Source organism: Microcebus murinus, chromosome 5 (assembly GCF_040939455.1).
Source record: "Microcebus murinus isolate Inina chromosome 5, M.murinus_Inina_mat1.0, whole genome shotgun sequence".
Taxonomy (NCBI): Eukaryota; Metazoa; Chordata; class Mammalia; order Primates; family Cheirogaleidae; genus Microcebus; species Microcebus murinus.
Genome location: NC_134108.1, coordinates 91,755,540 through 91,778,690, shown reverse-complemented (window position 1 = coordinate 91,778,690; position 23,151 = coordinate 91,755,540). Strand labels below are relative to the sequence as shown.

General features: G+C 36.9%; 1 protein-coding gene across 9 annotated transcripts in view; it reads left to right on the top strand.

Annotated features, from left to right (window-relative positions):
• Positions 1-12,459, top strand: part of MLIP (muscular LMNA interacting protein) — a 242,094-nt gene extending 229,635 nt beyond the window's left edge. For 3 of the 9 annotated variants that reach the window (XM_012780767.3, XM_076003286.1, XM_012780765.3), the window contains one exon: positions 9,639-12,454. In XM_012780767.3, the coding sequence (XP_012636221.2) occupies positions 9,639-9,644 (6 nt within the window). In that variant the 3' untranslated portion in view covers positions 9,645-12,454. Of the gene's footprint in view, positions 1-9,638 lie in introns of all 9 variants that reach the window. The other 6 variants (XM_012780772.3, XM_012780771.3, XM_012780769.3 and 3 more) reach the window with 6 other exon arrangements.
• The last annotated feature ends 10,692 nt before the right edge of the window (positions 12,460-23,151 follow it).

Below are 23,151 nucleotides of genomic sequence, written 5' to 3'. Positions count from 1 at the left end.
ATTTATTGAGAAGTTATTATATGTTAGAAACAGTGCTATGCATTTTATCTTACTGATTCTTCACAAAACATGATCAGTTAAGTACTATTATTATTCATTTGACAGATAAGGAAACTGGAGATAAAGGAAATCGGTCTATTGCTTAAAGTGAAATAGCTAGAAAGTGTCTGCACACTCAGAAATTGACTCCAGGTCTGACTGCCTAGAGCTGTGAGCACTTCAGCACTGTACTCCAGCTAATATCTAAATTAATCTAAATTATTAAGATTTTTAATTTAGATAAAGATATTTATCTAAATTTCTACCTAGATGACCCAAATATTTATCTCTTTTAAAGTCATATTTTTAAATTTTTTGCCAATTTAAAAGGGGAAGTTATTTTTCCATATTAATTTGCATTTTAAAAGTTCTGTATTTTTTCTGTTAGTTTTGTGTTTATTTTTATCTATTTTGTTTGTGCATTATCTTATGCGTTTATCCACTGGTATAGTGCTATTTTTCTTATTGAGTAGTACTTCCCCCTGATTGATTTCCACTGAGTGTTACTTCCCTCTGTGCAGATGTGTGCTCATAAGTTAGTTCCAATTTAATAGTGAGTACATGTGGTGTTTGTTTTTCCATTCCTGAGATACTTCACTTAGGAGAATGGTCTCCAGTTCCATCCAAATTGTTGCAAAATGTATTAATTCATCTTTTTTATGGGTAAGGAGGACTCCATTGTATGCATATACCACATTTTATTAATCTACTCATGAATTGATGGGCATTTGGGTTGATTCCACATCTTTGCAATTGTGAATTGTACTGCAATAGACATTTGGGTGCAGGTGCCTTTTTGATTAAAAGTCTTCTTTTCCTTTGGGTAGTTAGCCAATAGTGGATTACTAGATTGAGTGGTAAGTCTACTTTTAGTTCTTTGAAGAATATTCATACTGATTTTCATAGGGGTTGTACTAATTTGTAGTCCCACCAACAATGTGTAAGCATTCTTTTCTCTGCATCCACACCAGTATCTGTTTTGGCACTTTTTAATAAAAGCCGTTCTAACTGGGGTAAAGTGATATCTCATTGTGGTTTTAATTTGCATCTCTCTGATGATTAGTGATGCTGAGCATTTTCTCATATGTTTATTTTCAATTTGTCTTTCTTCTTCTGAGAAGCTTCTATTCATGATCACTTTTTAATAGGGTTGTTTGTTTTTTTCCTGCTCACTTGCTTGAGTTCTTTGTAAATTCTGGACATTAGCCCTTTATTAGATGAATAGCTTGCAAATATTTCCTCCCATTCTATAAGTTGTTTATTTGCTTTGTTGATTGTTTCCTTAGATGTTCTGAGAAGCCTTCTAGTTTAATCAAATCCCATTTATGAATTTTTGTTGTACCCATGATTGCCATTGGGTCTTAGTCATAAATTCTTTGCTTAGGCCAATATCTAAAAGAATTTTTCCTATATTTACCTCTAGAATTCTTATGGTTTCATGCCTTAGATATGTGTCTTTTATCCATCTTGAATTAATTTTTGTGAGTGGTGAGAGGTAGGGATTCTGTTCCATTCTTCTTTATGTGGTTATCCAATTTACACAGCAACATTTATTGAATAGGGTTTCTTAGACCCAGTGTGTATTGTTTTCTACTTTGTCAAAGATCAGTTGCTTATAGGTAGATGGTTTTATATCTGGGTTCTCTGTTCTGTTCCATTGGCTTATGTGTCTATTTTTGTGTTTATACTCTGTTGTTTGGGTTACTATAGATTTGTAGTATAAAGTCCTATAATGTGATGCTTCTAGATTTGTTCTTTTTGCTTAAGAGTGCTTTGGCCATTTGGGCTGTTTTCTGGTTTTGAATGAAGCATAGAATTATGTTTTCTGGATCTGTGAAGTAAGACATTGGTAATTTGATGGGGAGTGCATTGAATTTGTGAATCACTGAGTAGTATGGACATTTTAACAATGTTGATTTTACCTATCTATGAGCATGATATGTTTTTCCATATGTTTGTATCCTCTGTGATTTCTTTCCTCAGAGTTTTGTAGTTCTCTTTGTAGAGATCTTTCACCTCCTTGGTTAAGTATATTCCTAGGTATTTTATTTTCTTTGTAGCTATTATGAGTGGTATTGAGTCTTTGAATTGACTCTTAGCTTGACTGTTATGGTATACAAAAAGACTACTGATTTGTGTACATTGATTTTTGTATTCTGAGACTTTGCCGAATTTATTTATCAATTCCAGAACATTCTTGGTGGAATCTTTGGGGTTTTCTAGATATAAGATCCTATCATCAGTGAAGAGTGATAGTTTGACTTCCTCTTTCCTGATTAGGATACTGTTTATTTCTTTCTCTTGCCTGATTTTTCTGACTAGGACTTCCAGCACTATTTTGAATAAAAGTGGTGACAGCAGGCATCCTTGTCTTGCTGCAGCTCTTAGTGGGAGTGCTTTCAACTTTTCTCCATTCAGTATGATGTTGGCTGTGGGTTTGTCATATGTGGCTTCTATACCCTAAGTCAAATGGACCTAATAGACATTTACAGAACATTCTACCCCAAAACTACAGAATATACATTCTTTTCAGCAGCACATGGGACATTCTCCAATATTGGTCATATCTTAGGTCACAAAACAGGTCTCAACAAATTCAAAGATGTAAAAATCATACTATGTAGCTTCTCAGACCACAGCCAAATAAAACTAGAAATCAACCACAAGAGGAATACTGAAACATACATCAAGTCATGGAAATTTGGGGTCAACAGATTATTGGGTCAAAAATGAAATCAAGATGGAAATAAAAAAAATTCTTTGAACTGAGTGACAGAAGGGACACAATCAACATCTATGGGACACAACAAAAGCATTCCTCAGGGGAAAATACATAGCCTTAAATGCCTACATCGGAAAGACAGAAAGATCACAAATAGATAACCTAATGTCATACCTCAAAGAACTCAAAAAAGAAGAACAAGCCAAACCCAAATCCAGCAGAAGAAAATAAATAACAAAAGCCAGCGCAGAACTAAATGAATTGGAAAACAAAACAAAATACAAAGGATTAATGAAACAAAAATTGGTTCTTTGAAAAGATAAAATTGGCAGACCTCTTGCTAGATTAACCAAGAATAGAAGAGAATGGACCCAAATAAACTCAATCAGAAAAGAAAAAGGTGATATTACAACTGATACCACAGAAATACCGAACATCATTCATGAATACTATGTAAATCCCTATGCACATAAACTAGAGAATATAGGGGAAATGGACAAGTTCCTGGAAACATGCAACCTCCCAAGACTCAACCAGGAAGAAATAGAACTCCTGAACTGACCAGTAATGAACAGTGAGATTGAAACAGGAATAAAAAACCTCCCAACAAAAGAAAAAGCCCTGGACTAGATTGATTCACAGCTGAGTTCTATTAGACCTACAAGGAAGATCTGGCACTCATAATACAGAAATAATTCCATAATATTGAGAAGGAGAGAATCCTCCCCAACTCATTCTATGATGCTAGTATCACCTTGACACCAAAGCCAGGAAAGGACACAATAAAAAAAAACTACAGACTAATATAAAAAAAAAAAAAAAAAAACTACAGACCAATATCCCTTATGAATGTAGATGTAAAAATCATGAGAATACTAGCAAACTGAATTCAACAGCACATCACAAAAATAATCCACCAGGACCAAATGGGCTTCATCCCAGGGATGCAGGGATAGTTCAACATATATAAATCAATAAATGTGATTCACCACATAAACAAAAGCCAAAACAAAGACCATATGATCATCTCAATAGATGCAGAAAAAGCATTCAACAAAATCCAGCACCTTGATAGAAACCTTCATGATAGAAACCTACAACAAACTAGTCATAGAAGGAACATATCTCAGAATTGTAGTGATTTTTGAAACCGACCGGTAGCAGGGCTCCACTCCAGGCAACTTAAATCAAGAGTCTCTGAAGGTGGCCAAAGGCATTGATATGCTTTAAAATCTCCCTGGGTGATTCAAATGTGCACCAAGAGTTGAGATTCTCAAATGATCACTCCTTCATTGGCAGTCTAGGAATCAGTTATTAAACTCTGAAAACAAAAAAAAAAATAGAAAGTAAAAGCAAGAGGCCAGTAAAATATATTTTTTTTAGTGAATGCTCTTAATTACTAAAAATTTGGTTGACAAATTTCCGTCCAATGGCATAAAGGCATAATATATGCTTTGACTTGTGGTAGATTCATTTTGAGAGATCTGTTCTATGCTGAGAGTCACTATAATTTCCTTAGTAAAACCAAATACTTTAGTTCTGTTTTCCTAGACATTCCACACAAGGTTTTCAAACTGTTTAGACTAGGGCTAGGCACAGCATTTGGTACAAGCTGAGTCTGCGGAATTAGTGTATTCCTTCAGTGTCTTATTGGTACTTTATATGACACTTAAAATACATGGCCACTGCTGAACCCGCATATAAGCAAATGAGATCCCTAAATAATCTATTTGACCATTGCATCAGCTGATTGATCAATTTTCAATGAATAGCACTTTCATAGATTTTTACTGTTCACACCAGTGCAGTAATCTCCAGGTAATATTCCCTGCCTGAGATAGATGATTTCTGCATTGAATTACTTAGAAGAAAATTAAATTCTAATAGCAACAATTATTTCTGATTGTATTTTTCATGTCTTGTGAGTTTGGTAATTCTTTTATCCACAACCATTCTGTAACTAACTTCTATTTCTATAGGCTTAATTGTGAAAGTCCTATTGGAGAAAGAGATAGAAACAGACCTGCTGTTCTGCATCACCTGACACTCGCAACCACCTGATACTCTTTGAATCACCTGCTACATGCAGCCCTATGACTACTGTATTTTAGTTTCAGCTTGAGGGCCAGTTGATTTCCAAGAATATGATTAGATGCATTTGATTCTGACCTTTAAGATTCACTTGTTATTAACACAACTTGAGAGCTAATCATTCACTGGCTGCCCATAAAACACACACTAGGCAAATTCTTCTGTTTTCTTATTCCTTCTCTTTGTAGATTTTTGATAAACATTTAAGGGTTGGCAAGATAACAATTCACCTAGCAAGGTGACTATGACTGATTTGGTACTTTGGTGGTATATAAGCTTTTTGTGTACATTTTATTTTGAATTTCAGGAACTCTACTGATGCCAATGGTTCTAATCTTATAAATCAAGCATCCCATTCCTCTACTTTTGTTCTCCAGTAGAAAACATAGAAAAGAGAAAATAAGTGACTTGTTCATGGTAGCTACTCTCATTTTCTGGTTTGATTCAAGGTTAAAAATAAAATTATGAAGAGGAATAGGCCCACTCTATTCCCTTCAGACAATTTCCCCAAAATATTATTTCTCAAAATCAAGCCTTGATAAATCTAAGATTGCTGAGGGTTCAAGGTTATAATCCCAGGTAAGCACTTGGAATCTGGATATTTATGATCCGCTGATTAAAAGGAGATATGCGGCCGGGCGCGGTGGCTCACGCCTGTAATCCTAGCTCTCTGGGAGGCCGAGACGGGCGGATTGCTCGAGGTCAGGAGTTCGAAACCAGCCTGAGCAGGAGCGAGACCCCGTCTCTACTATAAATAGAAAGAAATTAATTGGCCAACTAATATATATAGAAAAAATTAGCTGGGCATGGTGGCGCATGCCTGTAGTCCCAGCTACTCGGGAGGCTGAGGCAGGAGGATCGCTTGAGCCCAGGAGTTGGAGGTTGCTGTGAGCTAGGCTGATGCCACGGCACTCACTCTAGCCTGGGCAACAAGTGAGACTCTGTCTCAAAAAAAAAAAAAAAAAAAAGGAGATATGCTTTGATAGACAACTGGCTATAGGGCCGGGGTAAATTTGTCTTATAAAAATGAAGACACCTAATACAGGCACATGAATGGATAGCCACCTTGCCCAGGCACTCAGGTGGGCAAGGAAATAACAAACTGAGAGACGTTCCTACCTCCAGATTTGGCAGCAATGAACCCATCAAAATGACTTTCCATGTCGTAAGCCCCAGCTTGCGTTGGGGAAATACAATTAAAAATATCTTTTTGCCAACCTACGAGTCCTCTTTACAAAGGTAGTGGTGAAATAAAATATCTTTTATAATTGAATAAACATTAAACCAGAATGCGACATCCATCATAGACAAACTGCTAAGAGACTGCACAGACAGGAGGAAATCTCCATTTTCATATAGCCAAGCAGGTACAACCCATTATGTACAAGTTCTCAAGATAAACAATAATTAAATTTGTCCTCAAGTAAGAAAAATTGACAGCACCATTTATTACACATAGCTTATCCTAAATTCACCTGGAATTTGGGGTGAGCATCTCTATCTGGCTTTACACAAAGGAAAAATAAACTTCTCACATCTTTAGGACCAGAGGTAGTTTTACAACTTGGAGCCAGCCAGGTATCAGCTAAAGTTAGGGTCTTTCCCCTCCCTAGAAACTAGGAGATAGAGAGATGCTGTCTTCTTTGGTTGTTTACATTCAAAGGGGATTGTGCCCAAGTCCTTGAGAAAAACTTTCCTGTGTCTGACAAAAGGGCCACCTAGTTTTCAAAGGGATTTCTATATTCCAAAGAGAGAAGAATGTAGTTTACAATGACAAATTTTCTAAAGCAAATGCTCTAAGAAGAAGGAGGGGCAGGTAAATCTCTTCCTCTTTATTCTATAGGGAGAAGTAAGCCTCTTATTTTTAATTTCCATTTGTGCTTATACTTCGTTGGCAAGTATCAGAACTACAGTTTGAGAGAGTCTGACTCTGAAGTAACCAATAAAAAGAAAGAGGTCTCATTTCTTTTCTTTTCTAGGAACCCAGTTAGATCTACTACAGGAGAGATGGGGGTTTGACAATTTGGGGGTCTTTTCCTTCAAGGTCAGCTCAATAGATTATAGGTGGGTTCTGTATTGTAGGGAGTCATTGTAAAGCTGAGCAGAAGTCAGGAACTAGAAGGACTTACAATTTCTCTGTGTGGTGGCATGGGAAGACTATTTCTAGTTTTTCAAGAGAAACAAAGAAATCACTAAGATTGGGGTTAATAATTATTTGGAACTCAGGTCATCCAGGTGTCACATGGTCTTTGAAGGTTGTACTCTCTAGAGTCCTCTATACCTGCATTCTTTATCATGCTGCCTTTATAGGACCTTAAATACTGAATGTTTTATAGCCTCTGGCTTATGGATAATAAATTCTGATACCCGGATCTTGTGTTTTTACAGCAAAGTTAATAGTTACATAAATGTACAAAATACATTAAAAATCTTTCAGAAAAAAAATAAATATGCAGCATTTAATAATATTATGATACACACTTTCTAGAAATGGCTTTTTGTTCTGGATACAGAAAGTGCGGTTTTATATTTATAAGAATATATATGTAGATAATTTTGCTTTCATTTTGCAGGAAAGAGTATGCATATTTGGTTTTGCACTAAAAGGAAATGAAAAACTGATTTACACAGCACATTCTTTAAAAAAAAAAAACTGTAACGTTGGCTTAACGTTTCACAAGACTACATCACTTATTACCCAAAGTTAATTGTAAAGGACAATAAAAAAGATTTGAATTAGACTCTGTTCAGAATTAAGATTTTCAAAGTAATCTTGAGTTCTTTCTTACTTATATCTAAAATAAGTGTGTTATTTAATTGGCAATATGATAAAATACAGAATCTTAATTGCCAGGATTCTAGTCTGAAAATAAAATTTGTTTATTTATTGAATGATCCTCATCTTTCTTAAATGTTCACCTTTGCTTTGCCTGAGTTATTTAGTTCCTTACCTATATACTGAGATTGGCAAAGCAAAGCGAAAACCTCACAAAATGTCTAAAATGATGGCTCTACCTGTCATAGCATAATATATCATTTCCAAGCAGCTGCTAAATTGCGGTGCCACACATTACTTTGATCTGCCAGTGGGTTCAGGAAGAGCTGAGAAACAGTGCCGAAGTTTGCCAGCGTGATGCCAGGGGATGAATTACCTTATCCTCCTCAATCTGACTTAATTATCCATGTAATTATAAAATTTTATATTTGAAAGGAAACTTAGAGGCCATTTAGTCCAATATTTTATTTAATGTTATAACCCTGTCTACAACATGTATACTCATATATCTTCTGTTTAAACTCTTCTGGTGTCAGAGATTTTACCATCTCACAAGCCAGACTCAACATATGTTTTAGTGTGACTAAGATAAAGTATGCAATGGCTCCGTGAACAACAAAAACAAATAGAAAACACTGAGTAAACTGGGGTTTAATTTGGAGTAATGTAGCCTTGGGTGTGATCCTTAATCTTCTTGAGTCTTCATTTCATTCTCTGCTAAATGGGAATCTGACAATTTCTTTAAATTTCTTATAGTTTTAACTAGTAAATTTCAGTACTTTCAGGAAAATTGAAGTCATGGTAGTTTTTTATTTGTTAGAAAAGTTAAGGAGGAGATGTAATTGAGTTATTTTCTCCTTTCAATTTAAAGCTTCAGAGAATTCCAGATGATGAAAGCTACACCTTACTTTTTATTTCATGACTATTGATTTTCTATGGCCAGTAATGGAGCTTACCCCCTTGTCTTAGTGCATTTTTTCTGTCTCCTCTTTCTAGTCTAAAAATGCACTTTCTCCTAATAATGCAGAATGTGTCCATGTTTTGCAATCCTGCTCAGCTGCTTGGCCATGCCATGCCCCTTTTGCATAGGAGCTAGCTCTATGACACGGCTCTCTCAGACCGCTGCTTCTTCAGCCCCTGATCTGGCCCAGAGAAAAGCAGGCAGAGTTACAGAATAGCAGCAGATCTTCTTTATTCTCCATAAAGAGTTGGCACCTGGAAATGAAAAGTTCTGGTCATTTCCTCCATTCGTGTCTTTCTATCACATTGTTCTATCAGAGTCAGGTATTAAAACTAAATTTTTCGTCTTGCTTCATCTCTGATGCTTTCTTTTATACATTCTTTTGTATTACCTGCCTTCCTAGTTGCTAAGACCCATCTCCATTCTGTTGGGTTTATCTTATCTGTTCCAGACAGTCTACCTATCACATGGGAACACACAGAGATTGAACGGATAAAGAAGTTATTGGAATTACTCCCCTACCACATAGCAACATTACAAAGCCAAGTGAATCAATATGGGAAGAAAAAGCAAGAAATTGTTTGCTGTCTCTGTCTTTTGTAATGTTCCATTTTGCAGAAGCTGGGACTTAATCCAATCCCTATCCGCTTTGCCTCCTTGTTTTAGATGCTACAATGCTAAAGTTAAGGTAAAACAGCAGCAAAGCAATTGAAGGGCGAAGGGTGTGCGTGTGATACAGCAGTGCTGCTTCTTAAGGCTGCACCAGCCTCTCAAAACCATCTTGACTCCTTGTAGGAAGCCAGTCTGCTCTGCTGAGCTCTCAAGAGATCGGAGTCTGATGTGAAGGTGTAGCTGCATGTCTTTATTATGCCATTGACAGTGTAGAAAGAAAGCAGCTACCGAGGGGAAAAAACAAAATTTTCCTAGTATAGTATAAACCGTTTGATTTACATAAGATGCTATGCCCAAATATTAATGTATAATTTTCAGACAGTTTTTTTCTGAATTTATTCATCTCAATCAACCTACTGTTTTCTCTTATTTTGCAGCAATGAAGCTGGAGCAGAAGCTGAAAACATAGGCTGCTGAAGTTTTTGGGAATGCTGGTGCTAACCACTTGCTAGATTTAACTTTTCGGTTTTTTTCCAGAATGAGTGATTCCTTTGTGAACTGCAATGCAGCAGAAGAGCTCAAATAAAGTTTGCTGCAGTCATATAGCATCACAATACTCTAACACCCAGCATAGGAGAGATTTACCTACAGCTTCTCGCACCACTGTTCAAGCCTTTAATGCCTTCTATTAAGCTGACAGTAATACTAACGTGCCCCTATATTTAGCAGCCAAATAAAGAAGAATCATGAGTAAACAAAAGGATGGCTGTGGCTGTGTTTCAGTACTAGTTTTATTTAATGCATACATTACTAACTGGATCAGGTTTTATTTCCCTTTTGCTTCACTTTTTTTTTTTTTTTACATGTAAAAGACCCCACAACTTTAAAAGAATGAGTCCTTGCCTGCTCTCAGGGGATGCTAATACTGACTGGGGAGGTCTTGCACATGAGAAAGTTGGTATTTCTTCTAGCACACATTGCCTTCCTGTTCTGCCGGGGTTCTGAGCGGCTGGGACAGACGGTGTGCCAGACACAGCCTGTAAGGATGAGCATCATGTTACTGGAGTGTCTGGGATCTCACTGTCTCTCCGCCCATTGCCATATGACCCCAGTGAAGGCCACTTCAGAGCCAGTTTGTGCCTATCATCTTGGGAGTAGCAGAGACCGTAGAGCAACGCCACACTGTGCTGTCATCCTGGGAGCCCAGCAGAGGCATGCCCTACGCCCGCCACATTGGTCATGTCCACTTTGTTTCCCAGCTGTCATCCCCAGGAGTCTGTCCTACCCTCCTCTCAGTAGTTTCCTTCTTCTGCCCACCTGAGAAACCTAGGACAACACACGTTAAGGAAGAATCCACAGTGGTTCTGAACAGTGAACTCCTGGTGGCGAAGGAGCGTTTGTAAAGTCTGCTTACCTTACCCCTTGCATATGGCCCATGTTTTCCTGGGAGACAGCTCTGAGCCACGGCTCCTTCAAATCACCATTTCGTCACCCCCAATACCAGGAGAAAGCAGGGAGAGTTGCCTACAGAAGAGCAACTGGGCTCTTTTATTCTCCAACAGCCATTTTAGAATGTTCTGTTACCAGGCATCGGTTGGCAATGGGAAATATAAAGTTCTCATCATTTCCTCCATTGGTGTTAGAGAACAAAGGAGCCCCAGTTAAGTCTTTCTACTCATTTCTCCTCTCCCAAACAAAAACCATTTCCCCACCAATCTACTAAGTTGTGTGAAGCATCACTTTAGATTATTAATAATGGTTTCCAACATTCACTGTGCTCTTATCATGAGTCAGGCACCACATCAAGTGCTTTACATGAATTTAATTTAATCTTCACAATGAGCCTATGAGGTAAGCAATGTTATTATCCATATTTCATGTTTGTGAGAACAGGCTCCTCCAAATGGTTAAATCAAGCTAGTAAGTAGTAGAGCCAGAATTCAAATCTGGATAATATGATTCAAAAATCAAGCCATTTACTCAACCATTTTTCCAGTTGGTTATTCATGTATTTATTCATTTTTGAACCTCAGGTGTGAAAGGTTGACTTGGTTATACTCCCCAGCTTATAAGTTTGGGTGAAACCCTCTTATGCACACTTAATTGCTGATTGATTATTGTTTATGACAATTTCTATCTTCCCTTCCCCTTCTATAGGCACACATTGTTTTGTGTTTAATGTATATCTTTTGCTCATGTATGTTTTGAAGATATGCATTGTTTTATCTGCATATATATTTAATAAATTTGAATGGTATTGCTTATACCCTGTTTCCTTTTGTCTTCTTCAGCACTATGTTTTTAAGCTCTATACACATTGCTCTGTAGATGTCTAGAGGATTATTTCCTCACCACTGCATGGTGGAGGTACATCATATTTTACCTACCCACCAGCTTGGCATTGGTCTCTCAGGTTGCCACCTCTACCTATACCACCTGCTTGTGATAAACATCCTTGCATGTGCCTCCTTACAGACCTCTGTAAGAATTTTGCTGGAATATATAATATACACCCAGGACTAGAATTGTTTAATTTCAAAGTGTGCATGTGGTAAATTGGCCTAAGTCCTCCCAGATTGCTCTCTAGAATTGGTGCACCCATTTTTATTCCCACCTTCAATACATTAGGGCTCTTATGTAGCCCCTCTCCACCTTTGAAGGTCCAAGCTTTGAAACCTTATGCTATAGTGTCAATGAAGGCAACTTTTAAAATGGGAAGGCACTTAGAATGTGGTGTTCTATTCATCCTAAGTTTTCCAATTTTGAAAGACTTTTATACTCTTTAACTCATTGCAGTTGTCAGCTAATTTTCTTTATTTCACTTGTCAACCTAAATAGCAAAGAGAAAAAAAACTCTAAAAGATATTGATTTGGGAATAGAGCATTGCAATGGGAATATGCATATCACAGTAAACTCTGTGCATATTCAGAAGATAAAGGAATACAAATATCTTTAAATGAAAAAAAATGAGGAGGATTACATAGTTGTTTTGAAATAATTGTCTTCCTTGGCTACAAAGATCAATAAAAAGGGTGACACCAGTCCAAGGTCGGACAGGCAGTTGCTGGGCAGATGTCCTTGCAGAAGTACTTTTTTCTTGTAAGATTGTGATGGCCTTCATGCAAGGTTGTGTTTCTTGCAGAGCTTTTGTGATAGATTTTGTTATCAGGCATACGGGCATGAGAACTCTCTTTGCTTTGCCCAGCACGTGAGGTTCGCTTTTGTTTTTGTTTTTGTTTTTTTGTTTTTTTACCTTCAGTGACTCCATTTTGACTCTGACAACTTTCATACATTGGTGAAAAACTTGAGCCTGAAGGGTTACTTGACTGAGGTCACCAAATTAGTGAATGATAAACCCAACACAAAGTCTTTTGATTCTCCTCCTATGTTATTTCTACCAAAAAAAGCTGCACCTGAATATCATGGTCTAATTAACTTGTTCAGTTTCTCAGCAAAGATGAGAGACTTAAAGCTTGGACACAGGAGGGGGTAGCATTGGTTGCGGGGAGAACACGGAGAATTGGCTGCTTTTGGGGTTAGTGGGTATAGCATTGAGTGCTCTCAGAGGGTTGGGAGCACAATGTATGCTTCTGAGGAGGAAGGAGACGGAGCAGATGATACGGAATAGACAGATGTTGAGGCTGCATCTTTATTTGGGTTCCCCCAGAAGCTGACTCTAAGACAAGGATTTAGTAGAAGTAGTTAATTTGGGAGGTGATCACTGGAAACAATAATAAGGAAGTGAGGAAATAAGCTAGGGAAGGGAAAGAACCAATAAAGAATTCATTATGGCCAGGCGTGGTGGCTCACACCTGTAATCCTAGCACTCTGGGAAGCCAAGGCGGGTGGATTGCTCGAGGTCAGGAGTTCCAAACCAGCCTGAGCAAGAGTGAGACCCCATCTCTACTATAAATAGAAAGAAATTAATTGGCCAACCAATATATATAGAAAAAATTAGGTGGGCATGGTGGCGCATGCCTGTAGTCCCAGCTACTCGGGAGGCTGAGGCAGCAGGATTGCTTGAGCCCAGGAGATTGAAGTTGCTGTGAGCTAGGCTGACGCCACAGCACTCACTCTAGCTTGGGCAACAAAGCAAGACTCTGTCTGCAAAAAAAAAAAAAAAAAAAGAATTAATTATAATGCCAATTACTACGACAGGCAACTGGAGCTTATTTCCACTGAGGAATTCAAGGACAAAAGGTTGAACAGTTCTGAGTTAATTCTATTTAGAAGAATGGAAACTGGGGTAGTTATTCTAAAGCTTGACTATTAATCTTTACATAGTTATAACTCCCCTCTGTGTAAAGACTTAATTTATTTATTTTTTTTTTACTTTTCATTTTGCAACCCCAATGAGAACCTTTATTTTCTAGTTAAATTTTAATTTGGGGAAAATGAGAAGTCTATTGAATATGGCTTTTATAGTCTCTGAATTACAGGAAGAAAGAGCTAATTGAAAGCTTAAATAACAACAGAATATTCTCAGAATTTTTATCTACTGGGCAAGCAGAGAATTCTGCTGTTAGGCCCAGGAAGAAAAATCCTTCTTTAACTGGGCTGCTGTGGATTTCCACATTTGAAACCTTTATTGATTAGAAATTAAATCAACTGAGTGAGAGGAGAACTTGGTTTGTAAGAAGAAAAGGTTGTTTGCTTAGAGCGAACCCAGAGGCCTTAGAATAATAAACTAGTAATTAGAAAATATTTCTGAATTTATTAAATGAATGTATTGTATTTTGGAGACTTTTCACATGTTCCTGTAGTATGTTGTAAAATTAAATATTATATTCCCCTCATGCTTTAGAATGTATTATTTTAAATTTATTTGACAGAAATAGATTTTTCTTTATTTTATACTTTAATAAACATACTTTAATTTCCTTTATAAAGATTTTCTAATTGATTTATATGCAGTTGCTCAGCATTACTTAAGCACCTGAGTCCATATTTTTCTTAACAGAAAACTCTGAGAACAAAGTCAAAAAATGAAACTATGCAATAGGGAGAGGAAGCTTTGTAAATAATTTAAAAAGAAAAAGAAAAACAGAAAAAATTTCCCAGGGGGCTACAGATTGTGACTCAAAAATATTTGAACAGAATATCTAAAATAAAAAAAGTAGAAGACTCAACTTATAAAAAAAAAATTCTGTGCAATATTTAGCCAGGAGCATGTTCTGTGTAAGTGTTTACAGAAAGATAAGAGTTTCAGATAATAATGTGAATAGGATGGGAAAATATGTGTCAGAAGGTTTAGAAGACTTTTCAAATTTGAACTGAGTTAAATCCTCAAGGGAGTAAGAATTCCAGAGATTTTGCCAACTCTGTTTTGGGGTCACAGTTCAGAGTCTTTTTTTTGGCTTTAAATCAATGTTAATTTAAGTAAGAATAGTAGAAATTGTGTAGAAATTAAAGTTAGCAGTTTATATCTCTTTTATGCTGAATAAAGTTTATGTAAAACCTTTTACTTGAGTCATTTAAGATTGGAGAAAGAAGTAGATTTTGAAGACTGTGTGGTAGGCCATGCTCTGAATTTCTTAAATTGGTCCTCACTTATAAATGCATTAAGTAGGTTCAACAGAATTTGGAAAAGTATACCACCAAGGACTCAAGCTTCTGTCAATTATTATATTCTAAGTCAGTAATTCTAGAGAGAAAATCGTCTTTTCCAAGATTTCGTTTTGCACAAAACTAATGACATTTTTCTAGAAGAGAGAACATTAGAACATGTATGCTTTCTTCTGAGTTTCCAGTCTTACTCACTAATTACGTATTTTGCTTGAATTATTATCCTAGTAATATTGAGAGGGAGATTAAATTCCAGTGCTGGAAGGAGGCAGCATTGGATTTGAATTTTGGTCTTTTTTGTCTCAAAGTTCTTTTCATTCTGCAAGGGTTTTTCTCTTTTTCTCCTGCTACATGGCAAACAGTTAACACTCACTTGGAAAGCACATTCCCTTCTGCAAGGGTGTTCAGTAAGACCTGTGAATGGAGATCATGACAGGTAAAGCCTCTCTACCTGCTCAGGCTGCAAACAGCTTCAAGTCTTTTATTTTTCAGGTTAATAGCTTGTGTCCTCTTGTGCTATGAGCAGGAAATCTGAGTGACTACGTCTGGATATTGTCCTCTGGATCCCCTAGCCCAAGACCTCCTTTATGTGAGATGAAACACCCCTTTGGGAGCTAAGTGACACTTCTCCCAGCCAATCTTGATGGACATCATACTACTCAAGCAATTCTTCCCAAATTAAAAAATCTGCTTCAAGGTGATTTATTTCTTAAACTATGGACAAAGTCCTGTATTTTTTTTCCTGGTTTTAAAAACTCCTCCTTCCTTGGCACTCCATCATGATAGAGCAGGATTTAGAGATTACATGCATTTCAGTGGTATGCCAGCTGTCCTTCACCTTTTCTTCTCTACATGTTAGCAGTCCAGCTCTCTGATACTGAAAACTTCTGTTATATCACACTGTTCTCCAGAGAGTTAAGAAAGCCTACTGTGATTTTTTTTTTCACTATTTCAGAACACACTTGCTAAATCACTCTCCATAAGTATTATGTAGAATGCTGTCTCTGGTTAAGACTGGTTTGAACCCATACCTACTTGCTAAGAGAAATCCAATTATCTCTCTGAGATTTCTGAGAATTCCGCCAAACTTTTATTTTTCTTAACCTTTTCTGGAATAAATTCCTAGCTTTTATGGAACATTCATGTTCTACTTTGCATCCTGCTGGTACATTCTTAGAGTGTCCTCACAGTGGGTCACATTTCCTTTGCTTGGTAACCCCCACCTACAAGTCCTTTCCAACAAGGTGTGGAGTAGACTTTTACTGGAGATTTGTGGGTTATGGTGAGGGCTGGGAGAGACAAGGATGTATTACATGGTATCAAAGGGCAGACTACTTAAACTAGATTTTAGACTTCCCTGTTCTTAAAAAGGATTGAGCCATTTATACCAAATTGGTGTCTTCAGTTTCCACTTTGGGGTCCTGCTCCCATCTTCTCTCTCCTTAGCTCTATTCCATTCACAGATGGCTTCTTAATTTTTATGTAACTATTTTTGGATCTCTTTCTCAGATCTTCTTCCTATCCATCCAAATGGCTTATTGACTTTCCTAAATAAAAATAGTTTCTTTTCTCAGAGCCCTACCTAAGAGGTAAACTAATAATGTTATGGCATTGGTGCTCAGAAAGTAGTAGCCAAAAATGTCAGCTAAAAATCTACCACAACTTTTTCCCTTCTTACTTTAGAGAAAGTGAAAATATCACAAAACTTGAGCAAAGTGGAATCACCATAAAAATAATAATAATTTAAAAAGCCTAAAGCCCAAGGCAAAACCAAACCCAAAACCTGTTGTGTTGGTCTATTCTGAAGTTATTTCTTCTGGCATCCTCTGGATACAGAGAGTCAAAGACAGGCTACTCTTCAGCCCCTTTCACCTACTCAAACCTTCTATTTTCTCAGCTCCTCTTGGTCAGTAGCATGCTCTAACTTGCCCTCATTGTCAGGCCCCCTTCAGATCAGCAACTTGACTTTGGAACATCTCCTGGGCTGTGATCTGACACTCCACTGGAGGGCTGATCCCTTAGCTGTATGGTCCACTATCCCATTCAGGTCTCTGGGGCAGCTGTGGAGACAGCAGGCTGGAGGGCCAACCTCTACAGGAAAGGGGTGGGGGCTTGCAAGGCTGGAGCCATTTGGCAGTCTCAACTGATAGCCATGTATTGGTTAACAAGCTATGGTGAAATTGATCAATGTTTTCCACTGTCTCTTAGAAGTAGATCGTAATATTAAGAGAAACACTGAAAAGTGCAATTTATTGAAAACATACTTGACTTTCTGGGAAAATGACCAGAAAAAATTTCAGTTTCTATTGGTTAGCTATGTGAGAGTTTTATTTCTTTTAGAGGATTTAAATGGAGCATAATATACGAGGCCAAGGTTGTATATCAGCTCTAAAACCCAAAGTCATTTTTGTTACATAAGACACCTTTTTAGGATTACGAAAAATTTACATGTCAGGCCGTTTCCTAAGTGAGTGCTTTATCTCTACAATTAATAGAAGATATAAATGGAAACCTGCAGCTGGCTGAATTGGCCTTTCAGCTCACATCCTATTTCCATTTATGCCTAGAGCCAGGACTTAACCAAGAAAATATGCTTTCTTACACCTGATAAGCTTCTGCTTTGTTGGGCTGCCCTGGGGAAAGAGTTTCAGATATTTTCAACAAAGAGAACTTCCTTTTGACATCAGGGCCAGCCCAGGCGCAACCTCTGTGAAAGTTTTCCTGGCAAACACTTCCCAGCCAACTCCAGGGCATGACAGCTGATTAGGCAGTCAGCTCAGGCCTTTGGCTTTCGAAATGTCATAGCAGAAATGTCATAGCATGTTAGCACCTTCACCAGGTTCAGCGATGGGGGCTGGGTGGGTAAGGAACAAGAGCAGGTGAGTTGTCAAATCAGCCTTTCATTTTTAATCCAGTCACATTCCCCAGTCTCTGAGCTTCCCAGCTTCCTTCCCACTGCATACACAACACACATACATAAACACACACACATACACACACACACTTTCTCTCTCATATACATGCACACTCAAATAAATAGACACATACCCGTGCTTCATCACTACCAGTTGAATTATAAGCATTCTTTTCTCATTCTGATGGCTTTAGAATAATCTAAACATCCTTTAGAACACTTTGGTAGAGATTGATGAGCACCAATGTGATGGTATATGAAAGCCTTTGTACAAACCCAAGGTTTGTAAGGGCTTCAGACAACCCCTTCCAGCCAGAATGGCAAATATCTAACATTAACCTCCCTCATCCCCTGTTCTATACTCATGAGAGAGTCCTTTCCTGATCATAGTCTTGAGCTAGGGCATCTAAGTTTCACTTCAGAATTCTCTACAGAGTTCCAGACAGCCATAATCAAAAGGTTCTAGTTTCTGTTCAAGATTAAACCTGTTACCACCCCTGTTGTGTTGAAAGTGAACCCTTTGGCAGTCCTTTCCTCTGTGCCGTTCTTTTTTCTTCCCCAATTCCCATTTTCTCTGATTGTCTAAGGCAACTCAGATCCTCATTACTACTTTTATCCCTAGACAAGTGGGGTTTATGGGTTCTGCACGTCAGGGGACCCTGAGCCTTGATGTACCTTCCTTAAAAGTGTCAAAACCACTTTCTGATTACTAGAATTAGCTAGGGTCAGTAGTGCCATTCAAATGGGGCACCCTAATTTGGACAAGAAACTGCATGGTGCCTAGTCCCCATTTCTCCCGTGCAAAGTATCTTGACCCTGTATCCTTTGTTTGGGTCAACCAGGTACTCTAAGTTACTCAGAGACTCATGCCTAGAGATATGTCCCAAAGCCAAGACCCCAGTTCCTGGAAAGTGGTCTGGTGAGCAGGTAACTCCAGTTTTCTTTCACTTGGTGCTGATATGCCAATTTTTGCTGACTCAAATTGCTTATATAGACAAGAATTCTATAGAACATAGTCTACCAGCAATATTAACATCATTAATATTTCACCTATTTTTCCTTCCTACCAATTCATCAAAATTCCTATTTCTCTTATTATATGAAGAAATAAATATTCCTGCAGTATTTTCAAAATTAAAATTTACTTGTACTAGTTCCTAGTGCCATTGGGAACCATTGTCAATGATTGGCTTAATAAGGGGGGAATGAACCTAATTTTGGTCAATGAGATTTTAGAGAAAGCTTACATAGGGGTTTCTAGCTCTTAAAAAGGACAATAGGACAGTGACATCAGCAACATAGTGTAATAGGAAGGCCCATATTCTTCTTTCTCCCATGGAAACCACAACATAACAATAAAACATGGCCCAATTCCCTTGAGAAATCAAGAAATCAGTTAACAGGCTTCTGCACCCAGGCAAGCATGACATCTGCTGCATCAAGATGGCAGGAAAATTGGTCACACTTTTTTGCCATAGTTTCCCCCCATCCTAGCACCATGCATCCTAGCACCATGCATTCATGGATGAGTTTCTATCTTATCCATGGTGAGGCAGAGAAGACTATTTTATATACCATGTTCTGATTTTTTGGAGGATTGTCCAAAGAGCAGGTCCCTCTCTTGCCTGTCTTCGAGCACTGATGGGCATAAGGTAGATATCTGAGGAACCCTGAGAAAGAAAGAAGTGCTGTGCAGTGTGTGCTGCCTCTCTAGAGGGTCTGTGACAGAGCAGACAGTGGCTGATACAGCTCGGTGACCCCTCCCTCAGGGGAAAAGAAAATAATGGAGTATATGTCCAATAGTCTAGTTTTTTGGAGAGCTGGCCAAGGAACTTATTTCTGTGCCTTCATCTCTCCTGTCTTAGAGCATAGATGGGACATACCAAACTTTAGATGCCTTGAGGACACAGAGAAAAAAAGAATTATGCAGCATGCTACTGCTCCAGAGTGACTGTGATATAGCAGACGGACACCAATGGGAACAAGAGATTATAAAGCTCCCAAAGAAAAGAAACTGGCAAATCCTTCGAATTAGGAATATACACACACAAATCAGGGAAAGACCCAATTTTTTCTATAGAAAAAATTTGAGAGGCCCCCAGAATGTCTAGCTGTCATAATTGGTCAAGGTCTTTTCCTGTATGAAACCAGTTTATAAAGCCTAGGAGAGGCAGCTTTTCCCCCCAAATGTGTGGGTACCAAAACAAAGTTACAAAGAACATGAAGAAATAGGGGAAAGCGACCCAGTGAAAGGAACAAAATAAATCTCCAGAAACGGACCCTAAAGAAATGGAGGTATGCCCTTGCTGGAGAGAGGCAAAGACATAAAATATAACCTAAATGTTAAGAAAAAATACCAAAAAACATTTGTCAGGTGTAGGACAGGTGGGAAGGGGGAGGAGGGGATGGGTATATACATACATAGTGAGTGTGATGTGCACTATCTGGGGGATGGACACGCTTAAAGCTCTGACTCGAGGAGGGAGGGGAGACAAAGTCAATGTATGTAACCTTAATGTTTGTACCCTCATATTAAGCTGAAATAAAAAAAGTATAAAAAAAAAGAAATGGAGGTATGTAAATTACCTGACAAATAAAAATAACATTCATAAAGATGCTCAATGAGCTCAGAGAACGATGTATAAACAAAATTAGATAGAAAATGATAACACCACTCTTCGTTATCTAACTCTTTATTAGATAACAAAGACATCGAAAATATAAGAATGGACCAAATAGAAATTTTGCAATTGAAGCGTGCAATAACTGAACTGAAAAATTCTTTAGAGGGGTTCAACAGTGGACTTGATGAAACTGGAAGCCAATAGCAGAAGAAAAACTGGAAAATTCACTAACATGTAGAAATAAAGATAAAAGCCAACAACTCTTGAACAAGCAATAGGTCAAAGAAAAAAATAAAAAAGAAGATTAGAAACTATCTTGAGAAAAATGAAAAAGAAAGCACAAAATAAAAACACTTGTTGTTAGTGTGCCATAAGCAGTACTAAGAGGGAAGTTTATATTGATAAATCCCTGCATTAAAAAAAGAAATTTTCAAATGATCTGACTTTACACCTCAAGAAACTAGAAAAAGAAGAAAAAACTAAGTCCAAAATTAGCAGAAGGAAAGAAATAATAAATAGTAAAGCAGAAATAAATAAAACAAAGAATAATTGATGAAACTAACAGTTAATTTTTTAGAAAGATGAACATTGTCAAAACATTAGTTATACTAAAACAAAAAGAGAGAGAGAGAAGACTCATGTAAATAAAACCAGAAATGAAAGAACTCTTGCAACTGATACTACAGAAAAACAAAGGATTATATTATGAACAGTTCTATTATTTACAATTTTATCCCAACAAATTAGATAACCAAGAAGAAATGGATAAATTCCTTAAAAAATACAAACTACCAAGACTAAATTCTGAGGAAATATAGACCTATATCTATTAAGGAGATTGAGTCAGTAATCAAAAATCTCCCAACACCAGAAAGCCTACAATGAGATGGCTTCACTGGTTATTTTTACCAAGCATTTAAAGAAGGATTTGTTGGTCCGAGTGCAGTGGTGTTTACAGCTAATTGATCACAACCAATTACAGATTCCTTTGTTCCTTCTCCATTCCCACTGCTTCACATGACCAGTGTTAAAAAAAAACAAAAAACAAAAAAAAAAAAAGAAAGAAAAAAACAAACAAACAAAGAAGGATTAATGACAATCATTCTCAAACATTACCAAAAAGTTGAAGAAAAGGAAATACTTTCTAACTTATTTAATGAGGCCAGCATTACCCTGATGCCAAAGCCAGATAAAGACACTTTCAGAAAACCACAGGCCAATATCCCTAATGAATGTAGATGTAAAAGTTCTCAATAAAATGCTAGCAAACTGAATTCAATGGCATATTAAAAGAATCATATACCATGACCAAGTGCAATTTAACTCTGGATTGCAAGGATGTTTCAACATAATCAATTCAATCAGTGTGATACACCACATTAACAGAAGGAAGGACAAAAATTACATAATCATCTCAATAGATTCAGAGAAAGTATTTGATAAAATTTAGTACCTTTTCATAATAAAAACATTCAACAAATAGAAGAAAAATGAAAATGCTCTGGAAATCTTCTGCAGAAAATTGAGCTTATCAGTTTACAATACTGTGTTGTGCACTTAAAAATTTGTTGAGAGTAAATCTCATGCTACATGTATTGTTACCATGGTAAAAAAAAAAAGGTATATAACAAACCGATAGCTCAATTTTCTTCCTTTTTATATTTTTATAAGAATACACCCTGAGCTACTGCAATCATTTTACTACATCAAGAAGTAAATGACAGAGACTTTGATTGTTGACAATGTCTTCAAGTTGCTCAATTAACCAACCCTAGAGTCACCATATCTTTTGTTGCTTAAGCCATTTTATGTTGAGTTTCTGTTACTCGCATCGCAACATTTTTTAACAGATAAATCATTTGTAAAGATTTGTCCTTTGCTGATGAGAGTTACCTCTCTGGGAAATGCCAATAAATTAATTTAAAAATCATTTTAAAATTTTTAAATAATTTAAAAATCAAAATTAAAAGAAGACAACATGTTAACTCTGGAGATAAGAAGACTTATGTCCACACAAAAGTTTTACATGAATCTTAATAGTAGCAATATTATAATAGCCAGAAGATGGAAACAATCTAAATATCTGTCAACTGATGTATGAATCAACAAAATTGTAGTATATCCATACACTGGAATATTATTTGGCAATAAAAAGGAATAAAGTACTGATATATGCTACAGCATGGGTAAACCTTGAAAACATGTTTAGTGAGAGAAGTCAATCACAAAAGCCCAAATTATATGATTTCATTTACATGAATCTGAAGAACAGGCAAATTCATAGAGATAGAAAGCAAATTAGTGGTTGCCAGGTATTTGAGGGAGGGGAGTGACTACTAATATACATGGGGTTTCTTTTGAGGGTGATAAAAATACCTAAAAATTAAGTAATAATGGTAGTTGTGCAACTTTTGAATATACTGAAAAACCACTCACTGAGTCATACTCTTTAAAGAAGTGAATTCTATTGTATGTGCATTATATCTTAATAAAGCTATAATTTAAATAAATGAATAAATAAAAACAATTTGAGAGAAAGAGGTCCACCAAAAATCTCTTTGGACGTCAGGACAAGAAAAGCACGTGGCTTATAAGGAAAAGAAAATCCTCATTAATGTAGAAAATTCCAGAGTTCCAGAGAAAAATAGAGTACCATAGTTAAGATATTCAAGGAAAAGAAATGTAAGTGAAAAAATTTACATTTAACAAAACTGTCCTTCAAATATAAATGGCACTTACAAACTGGTCAATATACAAGAATTTAGGTGGCATTGTTACCAGGAACCCTTTTGAAAATGGAATGTGCTAATGAATGAGCTTCAGATGGCCAGAAATGACTAGAGTGG